The sequence below is a fragment of the Lipotes vexillifer genome, unplaced genomic scaffold (genome assembly GCF_000442215.2).
Source record: "Lipotes vexillifer unplaced genomic scaffold, Lipotes_vexillifer_v1.1 scaffold241, whole genome shotgun sequence".
Lineage (NCBI taxonomy): Eukaryota > Metazoa > Chordata > Mammalia > Artiodactyla > Lipotidae > Lipotes > Lipotes vexillifer.
Genome location: NW_006784922.1, coordinates 4,826,090 through 4,852,007, shown reverse-complemented (window position 1 = coordinate 4,852,007; position 25,918 = coordinate 4,826,090). Strand labels below are relative to the sequence as shown.

Sequence of the window (25,918 nt, the reverse complement as noted above, 5' to 3'; positions counted from 1 at the left end):
GTAAAAAAAAAAAAAAAAAAAAGTGGTGTACTGTACACAGAAACATCCCCTCTTCCTTTGAACCCCAACTCCTGTGCTCCTTTTCAGGGCAGTCTATTTTGTTCGGCATAAGGAATCGCGGCAGAGGTTTGCCATGAAGAAGATTAATAAACAGAACCTCATCCTCCGAAACCAGATCCAGCAGGCCTTTGTGGAACGGGATATCCTGACTTTTGCAGAAAACCCTTTTGTTGTCAGCATGTATTGCTCCTTTGAGACCAGGCGCCACTTGTGCATGGTCATGGAATATGTCGAAGGTGAGTCACTCTGACACAGAGGACATGACACCTGTACCCAGAAACCACTGGCTCATTTGTGCAGCTGACGCTTTCTGTACTTGTGCCATACAACGGTTGTATCCACGTAGGAACCGAGGCCAGGCAATTAGATGGCTGTATTCCCAGTCATTATCTTCTCATAATTGCTTGTAAAGTGCCAGCTCTACTATAACAAAGGGAAAATTAGTGCTATTTGGAAAAAGGTTGTTTTCCCTTTTTAATAGCTTTTCATCCTAAGTACCTCCTCTCAATTGGTCATTAAAGTTAGAATATAGGTGATGGGATTTTTCCTGCTTATTTTTATCACATATCATAAAAACACTCATTACAATGGATCTTCTTAAGGACAGTGTTAAAAATATATCCTTTTTGCTGTATGGTATGAAATTAAAGGTGAGTTAGGAGAAAGATACATTCGAGAAAAATCTAACTTCTAATCTAAAAAATTAATATAAATCAACTTATTTACAAAAGAGAAATAGATTCACAGACATAGAAACCAAACTTATGGTTATAAAGGGGAAAGGGGGGGTATAAATTAGGACTATGGGATTAACAGATAGACACCACTATGTATAAAATAGATAAACAACGAAAGAGTCTGAAACTGTATACCTGAAACTAACACAATATTATAAATCAACTATAGTTTAATTTTAAAAAACTAACTTTTTTTTCTTTTGGAAGTTTGTGGTCTACCTTTTAAATGTTCCAAGTAATCTTATTTCCGTCAATTTTACATGAAATTTTTGAGTGTTTCCATAGCCATGACTTACTGACATAAATAAAGCTAATAAAATGAATAGATAAGCAAGGGCCAAAACAATTTTCTTTTTTAAAAAAATTTTAGTTTATTTATTTTTTTATACAGCAGGTTCTTATTAGTTATCTCTTTTAAAAATACATATTAGTGTATATATGTCAATCCTAGTCTCCAAAACAATTTTCAAAGCATCTAACTTAAGCCCTTGTGATTGTTTGAACAGAATCCCAAAACTTATAACTTAACGAACCGTTAAGTATCATTTCCATTTTGCAGATGAATGAACTGAAACCCAAGAAGGGGTTTCACTAGATATTTAGTGGTAGATACAGGACAAAAACATAACTTGCCTGATTTCCACCCATTGTTCTTTTCACCACAGCAGTACTTTGCTTTATTAACTTTTGTTATGGTCATTTTAACAACAATAATTAACGTTTATCACACGTTTAATATGTGTCGACAGCATCCTGAATTCTTTACACAGATTACCTCATTTAATCCTCACAATAAAAGGGATGACACTATTCATATCCTGATATTACAGCTGAAAGAACCAAGACCAGCTTGCCTAAGATGTCCCCACCTGTAAGAGTCAGAGCCGGAATTTGAACTCAGGCAGCCCGATTCCAGAATCCATGTTTTAAAATGGTTTATTTTAAATCACCACGCTGTTCCTAAAACACATCATCAGTTCTTCAACATTTAGTTTCAATTCAGGCCAAATCTGCTCTCTCGTGAGCAGCGCTTCTTAAATAAAAGTCTATATTTTCTCCACACCACATCATAAGTAGAAACATGATTACTTAACACGGTCTCCACTTATGAACACGATCGACTATGTCTATGGATAGAGACCATTCTACTTTGAAATTCTGCAGTCTAAACTGGCGGTCTTTAATCCCAGCTGATACTATACCTGCTAAGTCTTTTTCTCGTGTTTTATAGGAGGTGACTGTGCCACCTTAATGAAGAACATGGGTCCTCTCCCTGTTGATATGGCCAGGATGTACTTTGCTGAGACAGTCCTGGCCTTGGAATATCTACATAATTATGGAATTGTACATAGGGATTTGAAACCAGACAAGTATGTACACTGATGAAATATGTCTTTTTTTTCCACACAATACAAAAGTGTTTATGTCTATAAAAATGTTTTCTTTTCATGCTGCTTTGTACATTTTAAAATTCTCCCATGATGTTCCCAAATGAGTTCTTTTTAGCAGTGTACATGATGATTTTTGTATAATCTTTTTAAAGGCTATGGTGTTTACGATAGCAGCTTATAAGAAACAAACAAACAAAAAAAAGAGTATTAAGCCAGGGTTAGTTAATTTATTTTTAGGTTTTTTTATTATGTAAATAATAGGTACATAGAATGCTATGAGTTGTTTTTCTGGATAGTTTCTGCGTTTAGAATGATACTTAGATAATTTTTTCTCCCCCAAGATGATATCCTTGATATTCTATTCTATTTTATTCACAATTTAGTTTTTTATTTAATTTTTAGTCTACGTGGAGTTCATTTTGGTGTCTGATTTGAGATACAGATAGACTGTTTTTCCCCAAATGACTAGGTATTCATCTTGACACCATTTATTAAATGTTCCATGCTTTCTCCACTAATCTGAGACACCTCTAGAAGTATTTCTTATTAATATGTAAAGCTTTTAAGTGTGCCAGAATTTTATAAAATTAACTTATGCTCATTACAGAAAATTTGGGAAGTACAAAAAGAAAAAACTTCATTCACAACATTCCCAAACGAAGAGAGCTCTTAGAATTTTGGCATGTATCCTTCCAATAGCTTTATTTTTTTTTAACTCCTCTACTCCTTCAATTTTTTAAATAATTAAAATTTTCTTCGCCTCTTAAAATGAAAAAAAATTAACTGTAAATTCTTAAAGCTTTCAAATGTGAATTCTTTGCATGTACAAGACATGTAGGTCTTGTGCTTAGTGAGTAGACCCTTAAGTTCGAGCCAGAAGTTGAAATCTGAAACAGTGCTACATTTTTCTTCCAAGTTCTTTATCTTTTGTGTCATTTGAATCACAGATTGGTTGCTTATGTTAGTTACTGATGTGTGACGTGGGATTATCAGTAGCCCTGTCTCAGCTCTTTTCTTATTCTGGAAATGGAAAGGGGTCAGAGTTCCATACTTGAATTTTTCTGAGAGCTTCGAGTTGTAAACTTGATCAATTCCCAAGTTTGTATGTGACTTGTATGTGACTGCTCCAAGGAAGATGGGCTGAGCCCTGGCTCTGGCCTTCCCTTGTGGATGACTCTCAGCCGCCAGATACACATATTTAACATCTTTGTGTGACCTCATCTCTTTGCAGGCTGGGTTTTGTGATATACTATATAATACTATATATTACATAGTCTTATCAATTCACAGTGGGAGGGAGAAAAGTAAAAACAAAAAATGTGCTTCAAAGTGAGTGTTGTGATATATGTCCTTCTGTTTCACAGTTTGTTGGTCACCTCCATGGGGCACATAAAGCTGACAGATTTTGGATTATCCAAGGTGGGGCTAATGAGCATGACTACCAATCTTTATGAGGGTCATATTGAGAAGGATGCTCGAGAGTTCTTGGACAAACAGGTAAGCTTGCGTGCTGTTTGGTTCCAGAGAGAAATACAAAGTGCAGTGTTGACAGTGGAATTCAGAATCAGCTCGCCTAGGCCATCTTGACATTAGTGCTGGGGCTTTAGATGTCTATATAAGCCTTACGTTTAATAAAGCACAAATTGCTTCTGGGCCTCTTTCTCCCTGGGCCTCTTTGAGATGTCTGTCCCTCCATATTCCTCCCCCGACATTATGGTCTATTAGTAAGACAAACGATCTAACTGTACACAAGTGAGAGTGTGAGAGAGACAAATGGAAAAACTGTTTTCGTAAGGAATTCGGGAGTCTCAGTAGAGTCCTCATGAAACTCATGATGCGTTGTACAATCACAGGTGCCAAACTCCGAGCCATGGCCCATTTCCCTTTAAGCATGCCTCATTACCATGTGCCCACAATCTGTTCATTGTACAGTTACTTAAGGTGAACACATCTCAACTGTCAGGCTTTTATGAAGTAACCAGGATGTGAATATATTTCAGTCATATAAATACTAAAACTCTCTCTGATAGTGACAGACGAAAAAATGCAGTATTATTTTAAATCCAAGGATTACAAATGTTTTTGTAAAGTAAGTAAAACTACTCAAATTTGAAATTAGACATTACACACAGTTTCACATTACAGCAGCATTTTAAACTTTGCTTTTTCTTGGTATTTTAAGTAATTCATTGCTTTTGGTATGATAGATACCGACTTAGAATCACTCTTCTTAAATTCTTTGTCCATGTGGTTCCATGTGGTTGAGCAGGTGCACTCTAGGCAAAATAATTGATATTTAGCCATCTTGCTCATTTTAATTCATGTCTAATATTCTAATTATTCTAATATTGCAATCATCTTTTAGGTCTGTGGCACACCTGAATACATTGCACCAGAAGTGATTCTGAGGCAGGGCTATGGGAAGCCGGTAGACTGGTGGGCCATGGGGATTATCCTCTATGAATTTCTGGTTGGATGCGTGCCATTCTTTGGGGACACTCCAGAAGAGCTATTTGGACAAGTCATCAGTGGTAAATATTGTCAGCAGTTATCTCTAAGCCGCTGTTGGGAAGCAGCTATTGAATGTAATTCTGGGGAGTATCACTGTTTTTACTAAAAAGTTAACCTTTATCAAAGGGTTTAGCCAACAAATTAAAAGAACTCACTCATTATAGCACATAACTGACTTTCAGAATCTCAAGAGAGCAATTTGTGTTGGGAATTGATCTGAGGAAGTTTTGTTAACATGGAATTTGGAAATGTACTAGCAATGTGACCAATTTTTATGGTGTACTTTTTCTGCAAAAGAAATTGGTGTGGGATTTGCAAGTGATTTCACTGCTGTCCAGTCTTCCTTTAGGAAAGTTGCACCAGGGAAGAAAAGGTTAACTTGGGTAACATTTACACAAATGGGAAAAATGGCTATTGGCACAGTGAAGAAATTAACAAAAATGTAATAAACCCTAAAACAAATGTCTACCAAATAATAAATAATGAGAATGGGGAGGAAGCAAATTTAATCCACAGATTGTTAATGATTTCATTGGTAGTTGTTATGGTGTAATGTTATTTCTTAACAGCTGTTCATCTTTCATTTAAATTCAGTAACCTTTAGATCTTAACCTGCAAGCTGACCCTAACTATTGTTGTGTGGCTTGTGGCAAAACTAAATGATAATTAAATAGGCTTTATTACTACCCTACCTGCTGTTTTTATAAATTTCCCTGGAGCAGAGATCAAAAAGGCCTCTCTTCCTCAAAGTTCGTCAGTCATCACTCACATCTTCATCACCTACCTCTCTGGTCCATTCTGGACTGTGCTTAGAGTGTCCAACAGTGGAAATAGGGGGACAGTTCCTTTTGGTATGAGGAGCCTCTTAATCACAGCATTATTTTCCATCATTGACTTTGCGAGCCAGGCATATTTGTAAACTTTAACAAAGTAGATTTGTGAGTTGCCTGCAGTGTATAACCCTTTTATACAATATCTGAGCTCTTTATGGATTTATAACTAGGCTGTTTTCTGATATACCAAGGATGAATGGCAAAAGGAATCAACTGTTTAATTAACACAAGCAGCAAATGCTGGCTTTGTTCTGTCGATGCCTTATGGCTCAGATGCATATTCATGTTCTATTTTCCAAATCAGATTTAAACTGCAGCAGAGGAAGCTAGAGGCAAAGCACGTGCAGAAATAACTCATGTCTTTATCGCATTCCCGTGCACACAAGCATGCACACCTATCTTCAGGCAAACTCCTTTAGAATGTAGAACGTATTCTAATATTTATGACAGATTTTAAGTACTTCCATTACTACAGTTCCTTGGCGTTTTTTTTTTCTTCTTTTTCCTTCTTCTTCAGTCTTAGCATTTTGACCTTTCCTTTGTCTCTGGAAATGGTTATTTTTACAAAATTATTTTTTGCTTCTTGGAGCTGAAGAACCCTGGGGCTGTGGCCAGGTTCTCAGTTGAGGATGATGGTAGAAGAGAAACCCTGACTCCCCACGATCCCTGGATGAGCGATCGCCTAAAACACAGAAGTTCAGAGTTTCCGCTATATTGAGCCCTCTTAATAACTAGAGGACCAATTAGTAGTGACCCAGTTCTACCAAAGAAAAGTGAATCAAAAAGGCAGATGAGGGGTACTGCTCATTGAAGTGTTCTCTCCCTGCCTTGTTGACAGCTGTGCTATTCATATCTTGTGCAACAGTGCTTCTCAGACTTGACTGGGCCTAGGAATCAACTGAAGGTCTTGTTAAAAATGCAGATTCTGAGTCAGCAGGTCTGGGGTGGGGCCTGAAATACTGCATTTCTAACAAACTCCCGGGTGATGTCCACGCTGTTGGGATGTGGACCAGCCTTTCAGCAGTGAAGTCGTAAACTACTTTTCTTCCTTTTAGATGAGATCAACTGGCCTGAAAAGGATGAGGCGCCACCACCTGATGCCCAGGATCTGATTACCTTGCTTCTCAGGCAGAATCCCCTGGAGAGACTGGGAACAGGTTAGAGCACATACGTTTTAATTTTGCTGATACGCAGGAAATAATGTCAATGTGGAGCACTCAGAGGTTTGTGTTTTTGTTTTGTTTTGTTTTTTCATAGGAAACATCTGTTGGTTGATGTAGAATATGACTACAATATGTTATAACAATAATATTTTGGATTTTTTTTGCCTGATTCAGAGTAGTATGTACGCTAAGAGGGTTGGTGGCTGTTGTCTGTCTTTTTTTGTTGTTGTTTTTCTTCTTTTTTGCAAAGCAGAAATTATTCTTAATTTGTTTCAGTAAATAAAATGTCTCTGGAAGAAAACCTCGAGGGCACATGTAACTCTTCTGTCCTGAAAAGCATGGGTCTTAACAATTTGAAACAGAGGATTAGGGATGTGGAGGTTTTTTTGTTTGTTTGTTTGGGGTTGTAAAATATATATATTCCTAGAAGGATCTGACCCAGCAGTTACTATCTGCAGGCTTTGAAACAGGTTATCAGTACTTGAACTAATTATTGGAAATGAGTGCCTGGGGTTGATCAGCACCATGGCCCAAGAAAGAGGATTAAAAAAACATTGACTTTCAAGATTAAGGAGATAGTAGATTTATTTCTTGCTGATTATTTTTCCGGACTGTTCTGCTACCAGTTTTTTGTTTGTGCCAGCTCTTTTTCCTTTTCTTCCTTATATTCTGAATAGACGGACTTAGAGATCCCAATACAGAGTTCTAGCCAACCCCAGTATGTGAATTTATCTAGATGAGACTAAATAATAAACACATATAACATACACGCATGCACACACACATACAACACACACCACACACGTACACTGTATCGATAAAAATTTTCATCAGTGAAAATTGTTGACTTGATGGGTTGTTTACTGTGAGCTGTTTCATTCTACCTCGTTTTTCTAGAAAGGTCAGAAAATGCTGACGAGATCATTCTCTCACTCAGTTTTCCCAAGGCCAAAATCATTTGCAACAGCTTCAAATATGTATCTTATATTGTTCTCCACTTTTGCTCACAGCTTCCCCAGTTGGAGAGCTCAGTTCTTGCTTAAGTATGGAATGCTGTGCTACCTAGAGGCTATGATGATGCATTAAAACCCCTAGGCCCAACCTTTATTTTGTAAATAAAGTTTTATTGAAACACAGCGATGCTGTTCAGTCACATACTGTCTATGGCTGCCTTCATGCTACTCTGGCAGAGTGGAATAGTCATGAACAACTGCATGGCCCACAAGGCCTAAAACATTTACTTTCTGGCTCGACAGAAAACTCTTGAAGACCCTGCATTAGAGAATCCAAGAAGTTTGGGGTTTGTTTTTTTTTTTTTTTTGGCCGTGCCATGCAGTTTGTGGTCTGTTAGTTCCCCAATGAGGGATCGGACCCGGGTCCACAACAGTGAAAGCTCATATCCTAACCACTGGACCGCTAGGGAATTCCCAAGAAGTTTTAAAATCAGGACTCAGTTGGCAAAACTGCTTTGAGTTTCATACTGGAATACCATGTGTTTTTTGCCTTTTTCAGTGGACGAGTGGGCCTTTAACTAGGAAAGGCAATATGATGGGACTTAAAGGGATAAACTCCAGAGTCAGATTGCCTGAGTTTAAATCTCAGCTGTGTGACCGTGAGCAGGTTGTTTTTCCCTTGTGTGCCTTACCTCCTCATCTATAAAATGGAGCTGATAGTAGCACTATATCCCAGGATTTTTGTGCGGATAAAAGATCATCGACTCTGGCTCTTAGGACCAGATGTGACACTGCTGCGGTATTATCATTTTTATTTTTCTGTGTATATAATCTCTTGCTTTCCCCTTTGGGCATATGAGATTTAGAAATTGTGGTGGTGCCCCTACTTTTGGGCTGACTGAACTCTTTGAACAGAATCCTTTATATTTCTTGTCGCCCTATTTGGTTTTCCTTTTGTCTGAAGTGACTAGCAAACTGGTTATTTCCCACCATCTGTGACCTGCAGTTAGATTTGCTTTATAGTTCAAGCGGTAAGAGTAGCTGTCCAGGAATGGGTGTCAAGGCTCTGTGTGGGGCAGAGTTTTGAGGGGTGATTTTACTCACTTGAGCCAAATATGAGAAACAGTGGCATTTTAAGATTGTCCTACAGCAATACAAGTATCTATTTGTATATCCTAATCAGCTGTCCCAGGGGAGTGTTGTCCTAAGGTAGGGCTAAAAATATATTGGAATCAGCACACCCCCTAAAGAGTTCCCTTCAGTGTTCGTGTGTCACTTTGGAGAGTTTTCCTCCTTAGTATTCTGCCCATTTCCGTCCTCTTTAAGAATATGTGGACACTTGATTCGGCTTTACTTAACAAGACAGGGCTATGATGGTGGTCAGTACATCCATGTTTATATATTATACGCTGCAAGTTACCTCTGCACATTTTCTGCTTGACCGCTGCTTTTGGTCTTTTCAGGGTTTGACAGATTGAGAAACAAATCTTCTAGCAGAAGCTCAAAAGAGACATTTAAAAGACCCTGCCCAAGCTCTTAGCATTGTCAAGGAGAGCTTGTCAAACAGGCAGGTCCAACGTGACAGGTCCCAGTAGGGCCCGGAGAATGAGGCTTGCCATGCTGCTTCCAATGACAGCATTTTGGATTTAATGCATATTTAGCCCGCAAAATAATGCACCGTGAAAATGTGCAAGTGTGCATTTGCCCGAGAGACTAGAGAGACTGAGAAAAGGAGTGTGAAGAACATAATGGATGTTTAAGAAGCTTCTATGAAGGGAGAGGAAAACTCAAAGGAGAACATTAGTGCCAAAGCATAACTTGCAATTTGGGACCTTGTCGTACTTGAACTCGACTGTTGAACTTGCAGAGTGTTGAGTGGCAGCCAGGTTCACTGGACTTGAGAGCTGCTCAGATGTGACTGACTCCCACCCATGAGCCAGCTGGGAGGTTGTGAGTCATTTCTTTATTGCCCAGAGTCTCAGTTTCCTAATCTATAATCTATGGAAATGGGCATGTTACACACCTCGAGGGGTTATTGTGAGGATTGAGTGCAGGCATGTTTATGAAGGTATCTGGTACATTAACCTAGTGCATAATAGGAGCTCAAGAAATAGTCACTTTCCCTTCCCTTCCTGGTGAATTCTTACAGTGACAGCTGACATTTGCATGAGTTCCTGTGTCTGATGATTTGTATTTGGCTCGTAAAGCCATCATCTATATCATACCAACGGTTTAGCCCAGAGTTAATTTTTCCCCAGTGTGTCCATTTCATTCTTTTGCTCCCCGTCTCTCCAAAAGTGCATGAGAAACATGACCCAGTGAGAAGCAACTCTTTCTCAGTGGGGCACAAAGGCCAAAGGGTGATAACTGTGCACTGGGTCGGCAGTGGGCTGGGGCTCCTTGGGGAGGACCCATTTGGCACTCATCACAAAGAGGAAGCGAATGCTCTCACCGACGTGGGTGGGTCCCAAAGGTTAGCAGGTCGGGGAGCAAAAACTCCGGATATTGTCTGGAAGTGTCTTTCGAGCCTTTGGGTCTAGAGAACTATGCTTTTCTGGGTAAAGTTGAATGACCTGGGAGTGTCAGAGCTGTCCTTTGCTGTGGCAGCTGAAGTCATAGTCATCGCTGGATAGTGCATGGTGGGCCACTAAGTAGGGCTTGACTCTTTGGACCTCAGTGTCACTGGCACAGTGAGGGGAGTTGGATAGATAAATATTTAAGCCCTTTTAACTTCTCCAGGAAAAGATCACTGGAAGAAAATGTCCCTGACAGCTGTGTTTGAGGATGTTGATTGGGATAGAAGAGAACCAGGATACGTGGAGACTGGGGTTGGACTGGGCAGAGGTGCTGGGGAATTGGCTGTTTGGCTGTGTTCCCCAGGATCGGCAGTCGAGAATCCATTTGTAAGCTGACGCGAGAAAGATGGCAGGGTAGAATCCAAACTGAAACATGCCTCCCCCTTATATGGCCTGTGGCGCTGTGGCACTGAGGATGGACCTGGGTGTTTTTAGACAGACCTCAGCTCAGCCCCTCTAACCCTTACTCACCTAGTAATCTTGGTCCAGTCTGCTTTACTGCTTATTTACTTTCCCCATCCAAAAACGGAGTTGACAATACCTACTTCGTGGGGTTACTTTCAGTGGTTTAATTAAAAGAAGCAATTTCCTCTAGCATCTAGTGTAATACTAGTCAAAGTTGTCCCTCAAATCACAGCTGCTAATGCTATTGCTGTTGGGATCAACATCAGACTTGAGTATTGTGCTATAAACACGGAAAAAGCCTGGCTGGAATTCTGTATGAAGATTCTAATCAAATGCTTTGTAAAGAACCCATTCTCCCTTTTGGGGGGTGATTTTTCCACTTTGTTTTTTTCTCTCTGTTCCATTGCCTTCAGAACACTGGTTTCCCCTGGCTGGGTTTAGAGCTCTAGCCAGCCTGCCCCTTATGCTCAAGGGGCCCAGTGGGGACAGAGCCACGTCTTTGAACCTTACAGACAGTTCCCCAGCCCCAAGATCCAAGCCCATTTTTCATTCAGATTCAATTTCTCATCCTATTCCTTTTGTACCTCACTGAGGACAGGGCGAGAAGCATGAGTGACAGCTGTATTAAAGAGGCATTTGCACCACACATTGAGGGGCATCTCCTGGTAGGGAGGCTGATTAGACCCTGGCACTAGTCTTGCAAGAAATCTCTCTTTCTGGAATTGTTTGGAGATTGATTCTTCCTTATCTCCCCCATCAATAGTGTGCATGTTGGTGGCAGGGCGGGGGTCTGATTTTCATGCTGGGATTTAATAAAATGTGTACCTTCTTCTCTTTACATGGGGGATAGTGTAATATTTTGATGGGGCCTGCCCTTGAAAATCTCTCTTTAAAATCATGAACTGAATTAAAAATATTGTTTCACTGAACTGTGCTGTAATGCTAACTTGGCAAAAAGAAGCCTAAAACTTAGGGGTTGTGACCGATGTTCATCACATGCGTTATAAATCTATCAAACAGGTTTGCCAGTTTCTTTTTTCTTTTTCTCCTTTCTTTAATTTATTTAAAATTTTTAACATCTTTATTGGAGTATAATTGCTTTACAATGGTGTGTTAGTTTCTGCTGTATAACAAAGTGAGTCAGCTCTACATATACACATATCCCCATATCTCCTCCCTCTTGTGTCTCCCTCCCACCCTCCCTATCCCACCCCTCTAGGTGGACAAAAGCACCGAGCTGATCTCCCTGTGCTATGCGGCTGCTTCCCACTAGCTATCTATTTTACATTTGGTAGTGTATATATGTCAGTGCTACTCTCCCACTTCGTCCCAGCTTACCCTTCCCCCTCCCCGTGTCCTCCAGTCCATTCTTTACGTCTGCGTCTTTATTCCTGTCCTGCCCCTAGGTTCTTCAGAACCATTTTTTTTTTTTTTTTTAGATTCCATATATATGTGTTAGCATACGGTATTTGTTTTTCTCTTTCTGACTTACTTCACTCCGTATGACAGTCTCTAGGTCCATCCACCTCACTACAAGTAACTCAATTTCATTTCTTATTATGGCTGAGTAATATTCTTACTTAAGAATCTGTAATCCGCAGAATATAATTCCTACCAATGTTAATGAGCAATCCAATAAAATCAAATGTTAACCGTTGTATACCATTTAGGGAAAATTCATCTTTATTAAAACCTTACCTCCAGAGGGAATATTGCTGTGAACACATTTTGCACCTTCTTAGGTTTTTGGGGGGTTTGTAATGAGCAATCTGCTTTGGGCCAGTGTGTGTCCACGTCCCCAGGTCCATCACAATGGGATTTTAAGTGGCCGCATTAACCTTTGAAAAATAGAGGAAATCATGGAAGAATTAACAAAGGAAAACTGTGCCGTAGCAACTGCTGTTAGCAAAATCAAATCTCCTGCTGATAAATTATGGAAGGATTTTTGGAGGTTTTGGTTGTAGAGTGAAAAAGATTTCTCTGACGTCTTTGGTTCTCTCTTGATAGAACGTTTCTTTGTTTTTCTTTTTCTTTTGGTTGTTCTTTGAAACTTATTCTTACCTTTGCTGGGAGGATCATTTAACACGTTTCCCTCTGTCCTTCCCCTCCACTCCCTACCCCAAGGTGGTGCGTATGAAGTCAAACAGCATCGATTCTTCCGTTTCTTAGACTGGAACAGTTTGCTGAGACAGAAGGCAGAATTCATTCCCCAACTGGAATCCGAAGATGACACAAGTTATTTTGATAGTACGTGCATTATCTGACATAAAACATTATTTGGCCTTTACTTTGTAGAAAATCAGCTCTACTTTTGGTAGTACCTTCCAGTCTTGAACGCATGGGTTCTGAAACATAGTGCTGCTTTGATATAAAAACTCATAATTAAAGTATCTAAATTAAAAGCTGAAAATCTGAATAATCGAAACTGTTTCCAAACATTTCCCTGCAGCGCGGTCAGAGAAGTACCATCATATGGAGACTGAGGAAGAAGACGACACAAATGACGAAGACTTTAATGTGGAAATAAGGCAGTTTTCCTCATGTTCACATAGGTTTTCTAAAGTAAGTAAAATATGGCATAAACATAGAAGGTCTCTAAGAGAATCTCCTACTGGTCAGATAGTTGGTGCCTTACACAGCTGCACAGAATTGTAAAAACCCCATGCAGTGTTTTGGGGCTTGAGATTTTTTGAGGGGGATGGGTAATGACCCCACCATCTTGATAATGCAGAGTCCCTACCGCCCTGCAGGGGTATATTTCTCTGTTTCATGATCCAAAGCTGAGTATCTTTTTTCTTGGAGGCAGAGACTTGCATTCATAGTCATTATTGGAGTACCTGATACCATTTACATGCTGACCCTGGTCTAGCTCAGTGCTGCCGGGCCTTGGAGGCATCATTCCATTTCTTTCATCTTATAGTGAAGATCGTTGAGCTCATTGTGTGCAGAGCCCTCTTCTAGTATCCCATGGAATACAACACAAAGGAGAAAGCTTGGTCCTTGACATAAGCCCAGACACTTAGGGACAGTTGATTGCGGAATGAGAAAGTCTCTTAACCGATGATAGAAAGTGTAAGTTATTATATTAAAGGGGCAGTAGGAAGCCAAGCTAGAATTTTGGAAATGGTAGAAGATAAAATCCGTATTGGAGAAAAAGATGCTTTTTCACTGGTAGTGGTAAGATTTAAAAGACAAACAAAACGAAGACACACCTGATAGTCCTGAGATGGGGGCAGGGCCCTAGGAAGATAGAAATGAACCTCGAGGGCATCCTACCTTCCTTTTGCTATTTTCAGTAGCGATGTATTTTCTGTTGCCATGGCATCTTGCATGATTATTGTGTAGCTTTTCTATAGCACTGAGTGATTTTAAAGTGTTCCGTATCTTTTTCTGAGTCACTGCCCAGGGTGCATCTGCAAATTGGCCGGCACTGCCCTCCCCATTTATAGGAAGGACATGGAGAGGTAGGGATTTCCCTGGAGGGGAGGTGCAGGTCTGGCCCAGAGCCGGGACAGAAGCTTTGATAACACAGAGTGTGGGCTTTCCCAGTACTTGTTCTCTGGCCCATCAAAGCCAGCCCCTAAACTGTTCCCTGCCCACTGTCTCCTGTTCTTTAGCCACCTTCCTCCAAATCCCAGGAGATTATAGGAGGTCTAAGGTCCATTCCCATGAGAGCAGCAAGTGGCTGGGTTGGGCAGTAGTGAGCACTTCCTGGACTGGGCTCTCAGCTCCCTATTTTAGCTTCCATCTTCCCTGTGGTACAGCAGAGATCTCACTTTGCCTAAGCTATGATCCCCTTCAGAAATCCTGGTACCAACATATGAAACTGCCTGTCTGTATGTGAGATTTATAAGCCAAACAAGTACCTCTGACTCCTAACGCACTGCATCTCCCCCCAACATGTTTTGAAACAGGTAATTTATTCTTCTCTTCGCTCTCAATTCCAATTCATTTCTCTCCTTCCCGCCCCTGACTGGGGGCCATTAAATCTTTTTCTCTGTGATTTTCTTTTTCTGATTGACTTCATGGTTAACAAGTAATCTAACATGTGCATCGATCCCAGGCCTAGAAACCGCAGCGCATCTATGGATTTTGTTTGCAGATACAAAGTCCGTAGTGAGATACGGTGAGAGGGTGATGAATTCATAGCTCCCCACTCCAAAAGGAAAAGATTGTACATTGACCACTCACCTCAGGACTCAAGTAAACAGCATTGGAAAGTACCTTTTGAATACACAGTCCCAATTCAAACTTCAGTCATAGCCTCAGGTTGTTCTGCCAGGATTTGTTTGTTTTTTTATTCTGACAATCCCTTTCAAGGAGGTATTAATAAGCACTGACTATTTGTCTTGCAGGTTTTCAGCAGTATAGATCGAGGTACTCAGAATCCAGGAGAAGAGAAGGAAGACCCTGGGGACAAAACCAAAAGCACAACTTTGCCATCCACGGAAACATTAAGCTGGAGTTCAGAGTATTCTGAAATGTATGTGAAATTCTTGTTAACAAATATCATGAACAGCAGCTACTAGGACAGTGGCTCTTAAACATGTGTGTGCATCCGAATCTGCTGGAGGGCCTGTACAAGCAGATTGCTGACCCAGGAGATCTGGGATAGGGGCTGAGAATGTGCATTTCTAACAGGTTCCCTGGGATGCTGATTCTGGGCACCACACTGTAAGAATCACTGCCCTCGACATGTCTTGGTTAGGCTACCTCAGTTCCATTTTTACGTGGTTTCTTCCAAAATCCACCTTGAACACAGTTTCATAGCATGTATAGATGCATGACTTTGTTTTTGTTTTTAATGAAGGCAACAGTTATCCACATCCAACTCTTCGGATACTGAAAGCAACAGACATAAAGTCGGTTCTGGCCTGCTTCCCAAACTGGCTATTTCAGCAGAGGCAGAACAAGATGAGGCTGCCCCCCACCCCAGAGAGCTGCATGAGCAGCGGGAAAAGCCAGCCCCACCCCCTGCAGAGAGTGCTCAGGAGGAGCCCGAGGTCAGCACTCCGGCCAGCACCATCAGCAGCTCCACCTTGTCAGGTAAGGCCCTGGGCGCGGCCCTGCCGTCCAGGCATCACCCACCACATTGAGAAGCGACTGCTGGTACTCGGAGTCCCAGGCAGCGATGATGGGCATTTTGTGCCACTAGACTCTCTCCATGGCCCCACTCTTTGAGCTTGGGCGGTGGGCTCCTCAGAACTGAGATCAGATGTCTCAGACCCCTCCTTAGTGCATGGCTGTATAGCAGATCCTTCTTGCTTCACCTGGAGCCTTCACATCCTCTGCTGGGTTTCAGTGGTGTCCTTTGACGGCTGTCAGATCACAGTAAGGGGGCATGTTCTCTGTTGTGGGTACAAAGGCGTGCCTTGTGGAGTTGCATCTAACTCAAAGTTACAAGTAAGCAACCCTATTAAATAGTCAAATGGTCAAACTTACCCTCAACAATGTCGTAAATCACCACCCATTAAGGTACCATGTAAGCCAGTTTTCCTTCTGCTGTTGAGACGGGTGGTTGTTTCTTTGGAGGAGTTGGGTTTTGTCATGGGACCACTTATACCCAATAACCAAGCAGTCTGCACGTGAGACCCTCAGTGCAGCAAGATGCTTATTCTGTTTGCATAGCTGGCTAGAAACAGAGGCTGATGAGAATCTCAGGGACGTATAAGAAAAAAGACAAGCAAGAAATTAGGTGGGCAAACATCCTGTATATGTGATGGTAAAAAAAGATACCTCATACCTCGATCTATACTTTTGAAGTGTTTTACTTCAAAAGTAACTTGGATATAAAGTTTCTTTAAGGGGGGGGAAAAAAAAAAAGATGCTTATTCTGTGAGGTTCACGGATGGAGCGGGGAGAGGGGAGTCAGGAATACCGACACAGTTCAAATCAGTGTCTCGTGCGCCTATGAAACAACTCCACTGCACACAAGCTGCCTTCCCAGCCTCTGGATAACTGACGCAAATAACCCTAAGAAACCTTTGGGTGTGTGAGACAGAGCGGGGCTTGGGCCTTTCCTATAGGGGGCGCTTTATGGTGTCACTTTTATGTGAAGTAAAGCTTCCTGACACCAGGAGCAGTATCTCCACAGGTTTTTAAAATGCTTACTGTATCATGGATACTTGGGGCCTTTAATCACGGAGGTGTCCTCATTAGATGATCGGCCTTGTGCTTCCCTCAGAGCAAGTCCTTGAAGTGCATTTCAAATATTATTCGGTGTATAAAAATATTATGCACAGCATGTCCTTCTACAGAGCAATGTGTATTTATGCTTAAAAAATAAAAACATGGATATGGATTAAGGTTGCTATGATAAATGTTTTCATTAAGCCATATCCAGTATGCTATATTGATAACCATGAGTGATTCCAAGAATTTTCATGAACATTTTTTTAACCAACTGAATATTCGTGGTGTAATGTTTTCATCTGGTTTTGAATCATTTCAAAATTACAAATTTTACGGGCTGGGTTTATTTCCGCCTCACTAAAAAGTCTGGTCCTGTGTAGCTTCACATGAGCGTACAGTTGATGATGGGGAAGAATGCTATTGGGTTTTTCCCTTCCGTCTCTTCACCTCAGTTCTGTTTCCATGTAGGATAATTCCACTTGTCCTAAATCAGAGAGCCAAGAGAACAGCAGTGAAGACGTAGTGTAGAAACAAGCTAGTAGTCTAAGATGCCTGACCATTTTTAGTTAATCTTGGTAATCAGATCAAATGTAGATATGTCAAGTGTTTTATATTTCTGGTTACTAAGTTCTCATCAGTTTCTTAGTTATTATTTACTCTGAATAGAGTTACCTCTACTTCACATTTATTCTTAATATGATGAATTGTTTATGATCTCTTGGTCTCTTCTGCCTACTCACTATCAGAAAGGTAGGAGGTAAAGGGAGGGGAATGGTGTCTAAGCATTTGATTGATTACTTTCACAATTAAAAAAACAATCTGTCTGTATCCTGCTATGCATTATGATTAATAGATTCAAACCACCTTTCTCTCTGTCTCCCCCATACACACACTAAAAATTAAAAATAATCAAAGACCTTGGGGGCCGTACAGAATAGAGAGATGAGCTGATTTACTCACAGCCAAGGGTAATTAGGGAATCTGAAAACCGTGACTGTAGTAAAATTAAATTTGTTGATTTTTATATTGCTCCACCATCAAAAAGAAAGGATCCTTGACATTTATAGAACATTAAGGTGACATTATCTACCACTGGCAGAAAAGAAACACACGTTTATATACAGTGCTATGAAATGAGATGGTGGGATGAAATGGCGGAGGCAAGAGGGAGGGATGATAAAAGAGAACATTGAATATTCACACTCTGGCATTTAGGGAAGTGCAGCTTTATACCTGTTTCTTTTTTCATGACTACAATGTATTTGAATCAGTGAAAAGTAAGTCTTGAAGTTTTAGGTGTAGTGCTTGAATGCATCCAACAAGTTATTCCTTGTGAAGAGATTCAGCTTTTCAGTTTATGCTTGTCAGTGATCCCATCCAAGCCAAATTAGAAAGGAGAAGGGAGTGTGTAACTTACCCCAAAGTAAACTAAACGTTTTTTGAGATAAGATTTTTTTGATTTGTGAAGCAGTTTTTGTCGAGTCCCTCAGCAGTTCATTTCTTCGTTTAGAGTGAATAGAATAGATACGCTGTTATGTGGGACTGAGTTTGGCATATAGAGTAGAAAGGTTGTTGATATTTGCCTTAAGATCGTCTTCCTTAGGAGGTCAGATGGGTGTCACGTGGAAGTTTGTGAATCTTACCCTGTACCTACAGTACAGTAGGTGGCCATGAGCTGTGCTGTGCCCAAGCCCACTGTCCCAAGTCCCAGGCTTCCCTTAGCTTGGACCCCATCTGTGGGTCTGTGCCACCTCTGTGAACTAGGACCAAACCTGCCGTGCAATCGAGTGATGTGTATATAGCACTGTAACAGAAATGTTAGTTAAGTCTGATTAAGCCTCTTCTCTAGGCAAAGAATGTCATGGTCAGCACTTTAAAATGTGCTGGTTGGTCTTTCAAAGGATCATTTATAATGGTATTAAATTCTCTGTGTGGATTGTGTATCTTAATTTGGTGATAGTGTTGATGATTTTTAAAGCACAGGGGCCTTATAATATAGCATTTAGAAGGAAAAAGAAGGTAAGCATTGTTTTTTTCTGGACAAAGATGTATTATCAGTGATTAAAAAAAGAAAGAAAAAAAAAAAACCCGAAAACTGGTAGCCTGTGAAAGAAAGAATAGGAGAAACCAAAAAGGATGGTCACTTGACTTTTTTCAACATGTCACTTCTGACAAGAGTAAAGAACTTTCTTTACTCTGGGCGTGTGCAATTACCAGACTGGTATCGGTGATTTTCCATTTCTGCATCCTTCTACGTGGTTACATGTTCTCTTATGTTCCTCTGCTGAGGGGAAGTCCTAATTTTTTAACTTAAAAAAAAACAACAAAACTCTCCAGTGTATACTGAGGATTAATAAAATTAAAAATAAAGAAGGTGTGATGGCTGGCTTAGAGGGGGACAGATCTTTTCACTTCCAGTAACTTCAGGGCAGATCAGCATTTGGCACTGTCTAGTCTAAAGGCAAGAAGATGTAGGGAACCATTGGGTGCCATAGTGAAGCGTACCCTTTGTCTTGTCCTGTGAAATTTACAAGGAGCTCAGAGTGAAAGCAGGTGTGGGAAGTCAAAGGCGACACTTCAGGCACTTTTCCGTAAGTTACAAACCTGAGCCTAAGTGTGAGGTGTGGCCTAGAAAGATGGTAGGAGGTGACGTGGGCATAAATGTCCACGAAGTGACTAAATGATGTCCACACAGCAGAAACCAATATTAACAGCACTGCTAACGATGATCATTTGTGTCATAGGATGATCATACCATACGGTGGGCGTTGTGCGGTTCATGAGCTGATGTTTGGTTCATGGCCTTTCGTGGTGGGGTCGGCGGGAAGAGTTGTCTCTACTAGGGTTGTAAGAGACAGATTCTAAAAAGTAATCTCCTAGTTAAATGGAGTCAATTGAGAGTTAGTGGACTTGTGTACAAGTGGAACGAAACCTGAACGGAAACCTCTTTCATTCTTCCTCCTCCGCGCCACTTTTCTCAAACCGGTCACATGATTTTCATGTTTGCCTGACACCACATGGACTCATGAACCACATGGGCGTCTGTTTCCCAGCGTTTGTCCTTCCTTCTCTCTCTCTCTCTCTCTCTCCCCCTCTCCCCACCTCTCCTATCCCAGATTTTCCTGAACATGTTTATCCCTTCTTCTTTGTACAGTTGGCAGTTTTTCAGAGCACTTGGATCAGATAAATGGACGAAGCGAGTGTGTGGACAGTACAGATAATTCCTCAAAGCCCTCCAGTGAACCCACTTCTCACATGGCTCGTCAGCGATTAGAAAGCACAGAGAAAAAGAAAATCTCGGGGAAAGTCACAAAGTCCCTTTCTGCCAGTGCTCTGTCCCTCATGATCCCAGGAGGTAGAGAGACATCTACTTGCATGACATTGTGTGACTTGTGCATGCTCACCCCCCGCCCCCAGTTTGCAATGCTGATTGACATACAAGATGGTTTGAAACAGTAGCGGGTGCTGTCCTGGCGCAGCCCTCCAGAGGGTCTCCCTGCAAGACCTCCAGAGCTCCCAGGGGCATATGTGGTTTATTCCTTCTCGCTTCTTTCTGCAGCAGGAGATGAGGCAGGCTCTCCTCCCACAAAGGCTTATTTCTTTTATTTGTTTTCTTTCCTTTTCTCCCACGCCCCCCAAGTTAAGTGATAAATTTCCCTCTTCTGAATAATTTTTCTTCCCTAGACTATGCATCATTTGTATCCTTTATGGAGCTGTTAACAGCATCTGTGTTGGAAAGCTAAGTATAGTTTTTCTCATCTAATTAACGAGGAAATCGACACAGAGAACATAAGTTTTTCATTTCTGGGGATGTAGAGTCACAGACAGCACTGAAATTACAAGGTTTACCAGCCCTGTCTGTTGGGTTATGCTTCCTCCTACTGGTATTATTTTCTACCCTATATTAAAAAACTGGGCTTAATTAATGTTTTTGTTCAGTTGCAGTATGTTTCCACAACCTAGTTTTGCCTCTACTAATCACAAAGTCTACAGTAATTTCACTGGCTGAGATGAAAATATATACCCTGGTGGTTACGACTTATCACTCAAATGACAGTAAGAGAGTGGAAGTGGCAGTCGAATTATATTGCAGATGGCTTGCAGTTGGAAGAATACAGACCATGTATAAAAGGGATTGTTTACATTGTTGAAATTTCAAATTCCTGCAGAAAGAAATTGGGTAAAAACAAAAGCTCCCTGTGGGGGGTAATGCTCACTGTAGCATATTCTCATTTCTGGGAAATGTCTGTGTAGCACCATAAAACAAACACCTGTCTCCCTAGTTTGAGTGACTGTTCATAACCAGAAGGCAATGGCCCCAGTGCAGCTGCAGTCAGGAAGGTTGAGTGGGATGTGGTCCAGTCCACTTTGAGAGCTGATGAGAAAGCCCCACATCTTGGTGAATGTAGGTCAATTCTTCAATCTGAGGAGATAAGGTACAATGTACTGAGGTAAAGGGTCGGGGGCCTGGCTCTTTTAGGAGTTTGGATCTGTGTATCCACTCTATCTTCTTCCTGCCTTTGCATATGTGTTGAGGTTCCCTGCCCACCAGTGTGCATCTGTTCACCTGGCCTATGGATGAGACAGAGGTAGCCAGGTAAAAAGGGTCAGGATGCCGCAGGAAGTCAGAAAGTGAAGGAGAAAGTGATACATTTAGCTAATTGTTTTCCTTTGGACAGACATAAGAATTAGAGGAAGAGATAGTCTGGATACTTTCAGTTTGCTGTGGCCACGATGTTACTCACCGAACCCCGGGAGCCTTCAGTTGCACTGGCCCTTTGTAGCCTGGCCCTGACTGAGCTCACATTTAAACCTCAGCATCTTTTTGTAGGTTATTCTTTTTCACACACACACACACACGCACACACACACGCACGCAATTTCACATGACCAGTTAGGATCTGTTTAGATTCACATAGATGAAACAGTGATAAGAACTATAAGTTAAAAGTGTGTTTGTTCATTAAACAAGGTGGTGTTGAAGAGTATGAAGTGAATTTTTCTTAAAATTTCTCTATCCACCTGCATCATCCTCTCAGAAACCTTGCTAGAATTACAGGTAATATATGAAGAGAATCAGTTCTAATCATAGTAATAAGGAATGATCCTTTCATAGAGAAGTTAACATTACAGTGTTTTCTTGATCAAACTCGTTTGATCAGTACTAGTTCAGTAATATTATAAAAAAGCAGAGGTAAATTGATGAATTGCTTTCCAGGCCAGGTTTTTTCGAAAAGAACCATGTTAAAGTTATTTAGGGCAAGATTTGGAGCCTGAGTGTCTTTTACTATAGTCCGTACAGCCTTCCCTGTGTGAGGGTATACCTGAAATTTGTGCACCTATGATTTGTTTATTTACTTATTTATTTATTTATTTATTTGGGGGGGCTGCATTGGGTCTTCGCTGCTGCATGCGAGCTTTCTCTAGTTGCAGCAAGTAGGGGCTACTCTTAATTGTGGTGCATGGGCTTCTCATTGCAGTGGCTTTTCTCGTTGCAGAGCACGGGCTTCTAGGCGTGTGGGCTTCAGTAGTTGCAGCATGCGGGCTCAGTAGTTGTGGCGCACGGGCTTAGTTGCTCTGCGGCATGTGGGATCTTCCCGAACCAGGGATCAAACCCTTGTCCCCTGCATTGGCAGGCGGATTCTTAACCATTGCGCCACCAGGGAAGTTCCTGTTTCTTTAATTAAGAGAAAGTGTATTAAAAGATCACAGTCAGATAGCAGTGAAGTTTTGTGTGTTTTTTAATTTGTGTAGAGAACGAAGAAGTTGTAACTTCAGAATGTGAGTTTAAAAGTTAGTTTAAAAAGAGACACTTCTGAAATTTCCTTGACAGACTTCTGTCAAGTTACCAGTTACCATGCTAGTTACCAGTATAAATATTTTTATATTATTTCTTCTTTATTAGAAAGGAATGGATTTGTTTTGTGACTGTGCTCCCAATCCCAGCAGGGCTACCTAGTGAGGGCTACCTGAGAGCAGTTTGTGCGACCGGGATGAGCTGTGATGACTGGCTTTTTTGTTGCAGATATGTTTGCTGTTTCTCCACTGGGAAGTCCAATGTCTCCCCATTCTCTGTCCTCGGACCCTTCTTCCTCAAGGGATTCCTCTCCCAGCCGAGATTCCTCAGGAGCTTCTGCCAGTCCGCACCAGCCCGTTGTGATCCACAGTTCAGGGAAGAACTATGGTTTCACCATCCGAGCCATCCGGGTGTATGTGGGAGACAGCGACATTTACACAGTGCATCATATCGTTTGGGTAAGACCGACAGTCTCTCTTTCTGGTTAGTTTTTGTTCCCAGCCAAACTGGAGCATGAATATGTCAGCTGAGGCATAGTTAACAGCAAATGATTTTTCTCTTAAGCTGGCATTTGGGACCTGTTTCATACTCCTGCCCTTTATCTGTGTGGTGGGATTGAATTTAGCAAAAGTTAATTCTTTCTCATAATTCTGTTAGTCTTCATATCTGATTAACCACTCTGCATACCAAGCTGGTAGAAATAGTCAAAGATAGTCCTGTTTTTATCCCTTCTTTCATTCTTCTTTTCTTCATTTTTTGCCCTGGCCTTTCTTTTTTTTTTTTTTTTTTTTTTTTTAAAGTACTTTCTCAGATCACCTGAAATTGTTTAAGGAAACATAGGAATTACCCTACTTTAGGATGACAGAAAAAGAACAGCAAACCATGTCTTACTGGTTTCCTCTTAGGAGCTCAGGATCATTTGCTGATTAACTCAGAACACTGAGCCACAAGAAACAGTAGGTGTCAGGGTTGTCATTTGTTTGCTTACTAATATATACTCTCCTCTTGGACTTTAGAACGTAGAAGAAGGAAGTCCAGCTTGCCAGGCAGGACTGAAGGCTGGGGATCTGATCACACACGTCAATGGAGAGCCAGTGCATGGACTCGTCCACACAGAAGTTATAGAGCTCCTGCTAAAGGTACTATCTTTTTGATGTCATGGCCATCCAGATGAAGGAGGTAGCCAGAAACAACTAGTACCAATAGTTCTTTACTCAAGGTCTAGAGTTCTTCTATATGGCACATCCATACACACTCAGTCTCATTGCTGAGAGAATATTCGGTAGTCTGTTTAATGTAAAGGCAAAAATAACACGAATTTTTTTGGTTTTATATCATGAAATACACGTTCGTATATCTGCACAGTCACTTCCTAATTTAATTTTGCTTCTTATCCTAAATTACAAATAGAGTTCTCTTTGTTTATGTACCGCACATAGTAAAATCTGTTTGGAAATCGTCCAGCCTAAAGGCGATTTTCTTCAGTAAATTTTATTCTATACAGCAGAAGACAAAGTAGTATTAAACTGTGAGGTCACATCTGAAGGTTGAGTCTGAGAGTTGGGTTTCCTTTTGAAAGGTAGACCTGTGAATATATAACATACACTATAAATGATAGAAAGAGGTCGTAATGGAAGAAGGGATTCTAGCGATCATTAGGCCTTTTCCCATTCATACGTACAAATGAATTTGAATGTAGATCAGTTTCTACTTGGAATGTAAGCTGATTCAAGCCAGTGGAGTACGAAGATCACAAGAAGCCTGAGTATGATAGAGAGAGACAGTCTATACTGATCCTCTCTTTTCTTTTGGGTTATTTGCTCTGCCACCTGCTGACTACAGAATATAAAGTTATGGCTCCAAATATGGATCTGGTTAAAACAAAGATAAATTTGAGTTTGATTTTAAGTTTTTTCAAGGAAAGAAGACTATCTGTGATCAAAAATACAGCCTTTAACTGTAGGATTATTTTACAAGTCAACAGATGTTTACGGATGACCTCTGGCTTTTGTAAGCACTGGGAGGGCTGGGCTATAAGGGGCTATCAGAGAGTCGTGAGCCGTGACCTCAGAGAACCTGCAGCCTATTGAGAGGCACAACATAAACACATATGTGTCATTTAAACAAGGTACATTCAGACTGTTTCCAGAGCACTCGCTCTGAGGCAGGTACCACGGTAGATGTTGGCAACATAGGAATTCAGGTATGGTCCTTGCCCTCGAGGACTATGGGAGATATAGAAGAGGTATGCAAGCAGATAAAGTTCAGCTTGGTTAGCCAGGACCGTAGCAGGGGGAGGAATCCCGTACTTTTGGAGAGAAGATTCTGTGAATGAGGAGAGTCATCACAGAGAAGTGACACTGAACTGGAACTTGAAAAAAAAATTAGGATTTGGAAGGTAGTGCAGGTAGGTGGGTGTCACACAAAGCCTTTGAAAAGTAAGTACAGTTAAATGACTTTTCTTCTTCCTTCTCTCATCCCCCAGCCAACACAAGTGTATTCTTCAAATGATTCAGTGTCTGGCCTAGGTTCCAGGAAGAGTAATAGCATGCATATTCAAAGGTCCATTGTGAAGTGGCAGATTGTAGGAAAGTTATTGCTGTTGATCAGTTCACAGCATTAATGGAACTTTGGTCTTGGCCTCAGTGCCCACTGGAGTTGAGGCCGGGCTTTGCTATCCTCCATACCTACAGGTGGTTCCCCTAACGCTAGTCAACTTTCTCACAAATGCATCCCGTACTATTGGGCTCCCTGATGGCTTCGTCACTGGCGGACCATCAGGGTAGTAGCTGTATTTTGGTATATTCTCAGATGCTTTTTACACGATGTTTTATACTTGCAGACTACTTTACAAAATCTCATGGCATCCTCAGAAAAAGGTGGAAGAGCCGTTACATAGGGCTGTATGTATATTTCCAGATACACGTGCAATACTTATTTATCTTTCGGATTGTGAACCTAATAAGCGTATTGCGTGTTTCATGGCTGCAGCTTTGGTCACACTCACCCTCACAACTTCAAAATGAGCCTGCTATGGAAGCGCTAACTTACACGCACAAGGAAATTAAAGTCACGGTCATCCGGTTCAGTTCCCCACAGCTCTGTGAATCCCTGTAAATGTGCTCCTTCAGCGTCACCTTAAACCTCTCCTGCCACAAGGAGTTAATCACCTCCATCCAGCTTGCAAGTAGCTTGTTAAAAAAGAACTTTGTCAAAGCACTGAAATCTCTCTCCAGCCACTGCAGTGAGGGGTGGAGGCCACATGGACCCAGTCATATCCCCTGCTCACATAATTACCTGCCCAGTGTAGCCTCCCTAATCCAGAAAACTCTCTATTCAACCAGGTTGCTTTCTTAGGAC

At 41.1% G+C, this 25,918-nt stretch overlaps 1 protein-coding gene across 3 annotated transcripts in view; it reads left to right on the top strand.

Moving 5' to 3' along the window:
• Positions 1-25,918, top strand: part of MAST4 (microtubule associated serine/threonine kinase family member 4) — a 585,627-nt gene that overhangs the window by 548,295 nt on the left and 11,414 nt on the right. For 2 of the 3 annotated variants that reach the window (XM_007457091.1, XM_007457090.1), the window contains 12 exons: positions 88-296; positions 2,029-2,167; positions 3,553-3,685; positions 4,554-4,719; positions 6,588-6,689; positions 12,754-12,876; positions 13,079-13,191; positions 14,985-15,112; positions 15,440-15,675; positions 19,916-20,116; positions 22,787-23,016; positions 23,575-23,697. In XM_007457091.1, coding sequence (XP_007457153.1) covers positions 88-296; positions 2,029-2,167; positions 3,553-3,685; positions 4,554-4,719; positions 6,588-6,689; positions 12,754-12,876; positions 13,079-13,191; positions 14,985-15,112; positions 15,440-15,675; positions 19,916-20,116; positions 22,787-23,016; positions 23,575-23,697 — 1,903 coding nt within the window. The remainder of the gene's footprint in view (positions 1-87; positions 297-2,028; positions 2,168-3,552; positions 3,686-4,553; positions 4,720-6,587; positions 6,690-12,753; positions 12,877-13,078; positions 13,192-14,984; positions 15,113-15,439; positions 15,676-19,915; positions 20,117-22,786; positions 23,017-23,574; positions 23,698-25,918) is intronic. The other variant, XM_007457092.1, reaches the window with a different exon arrangement.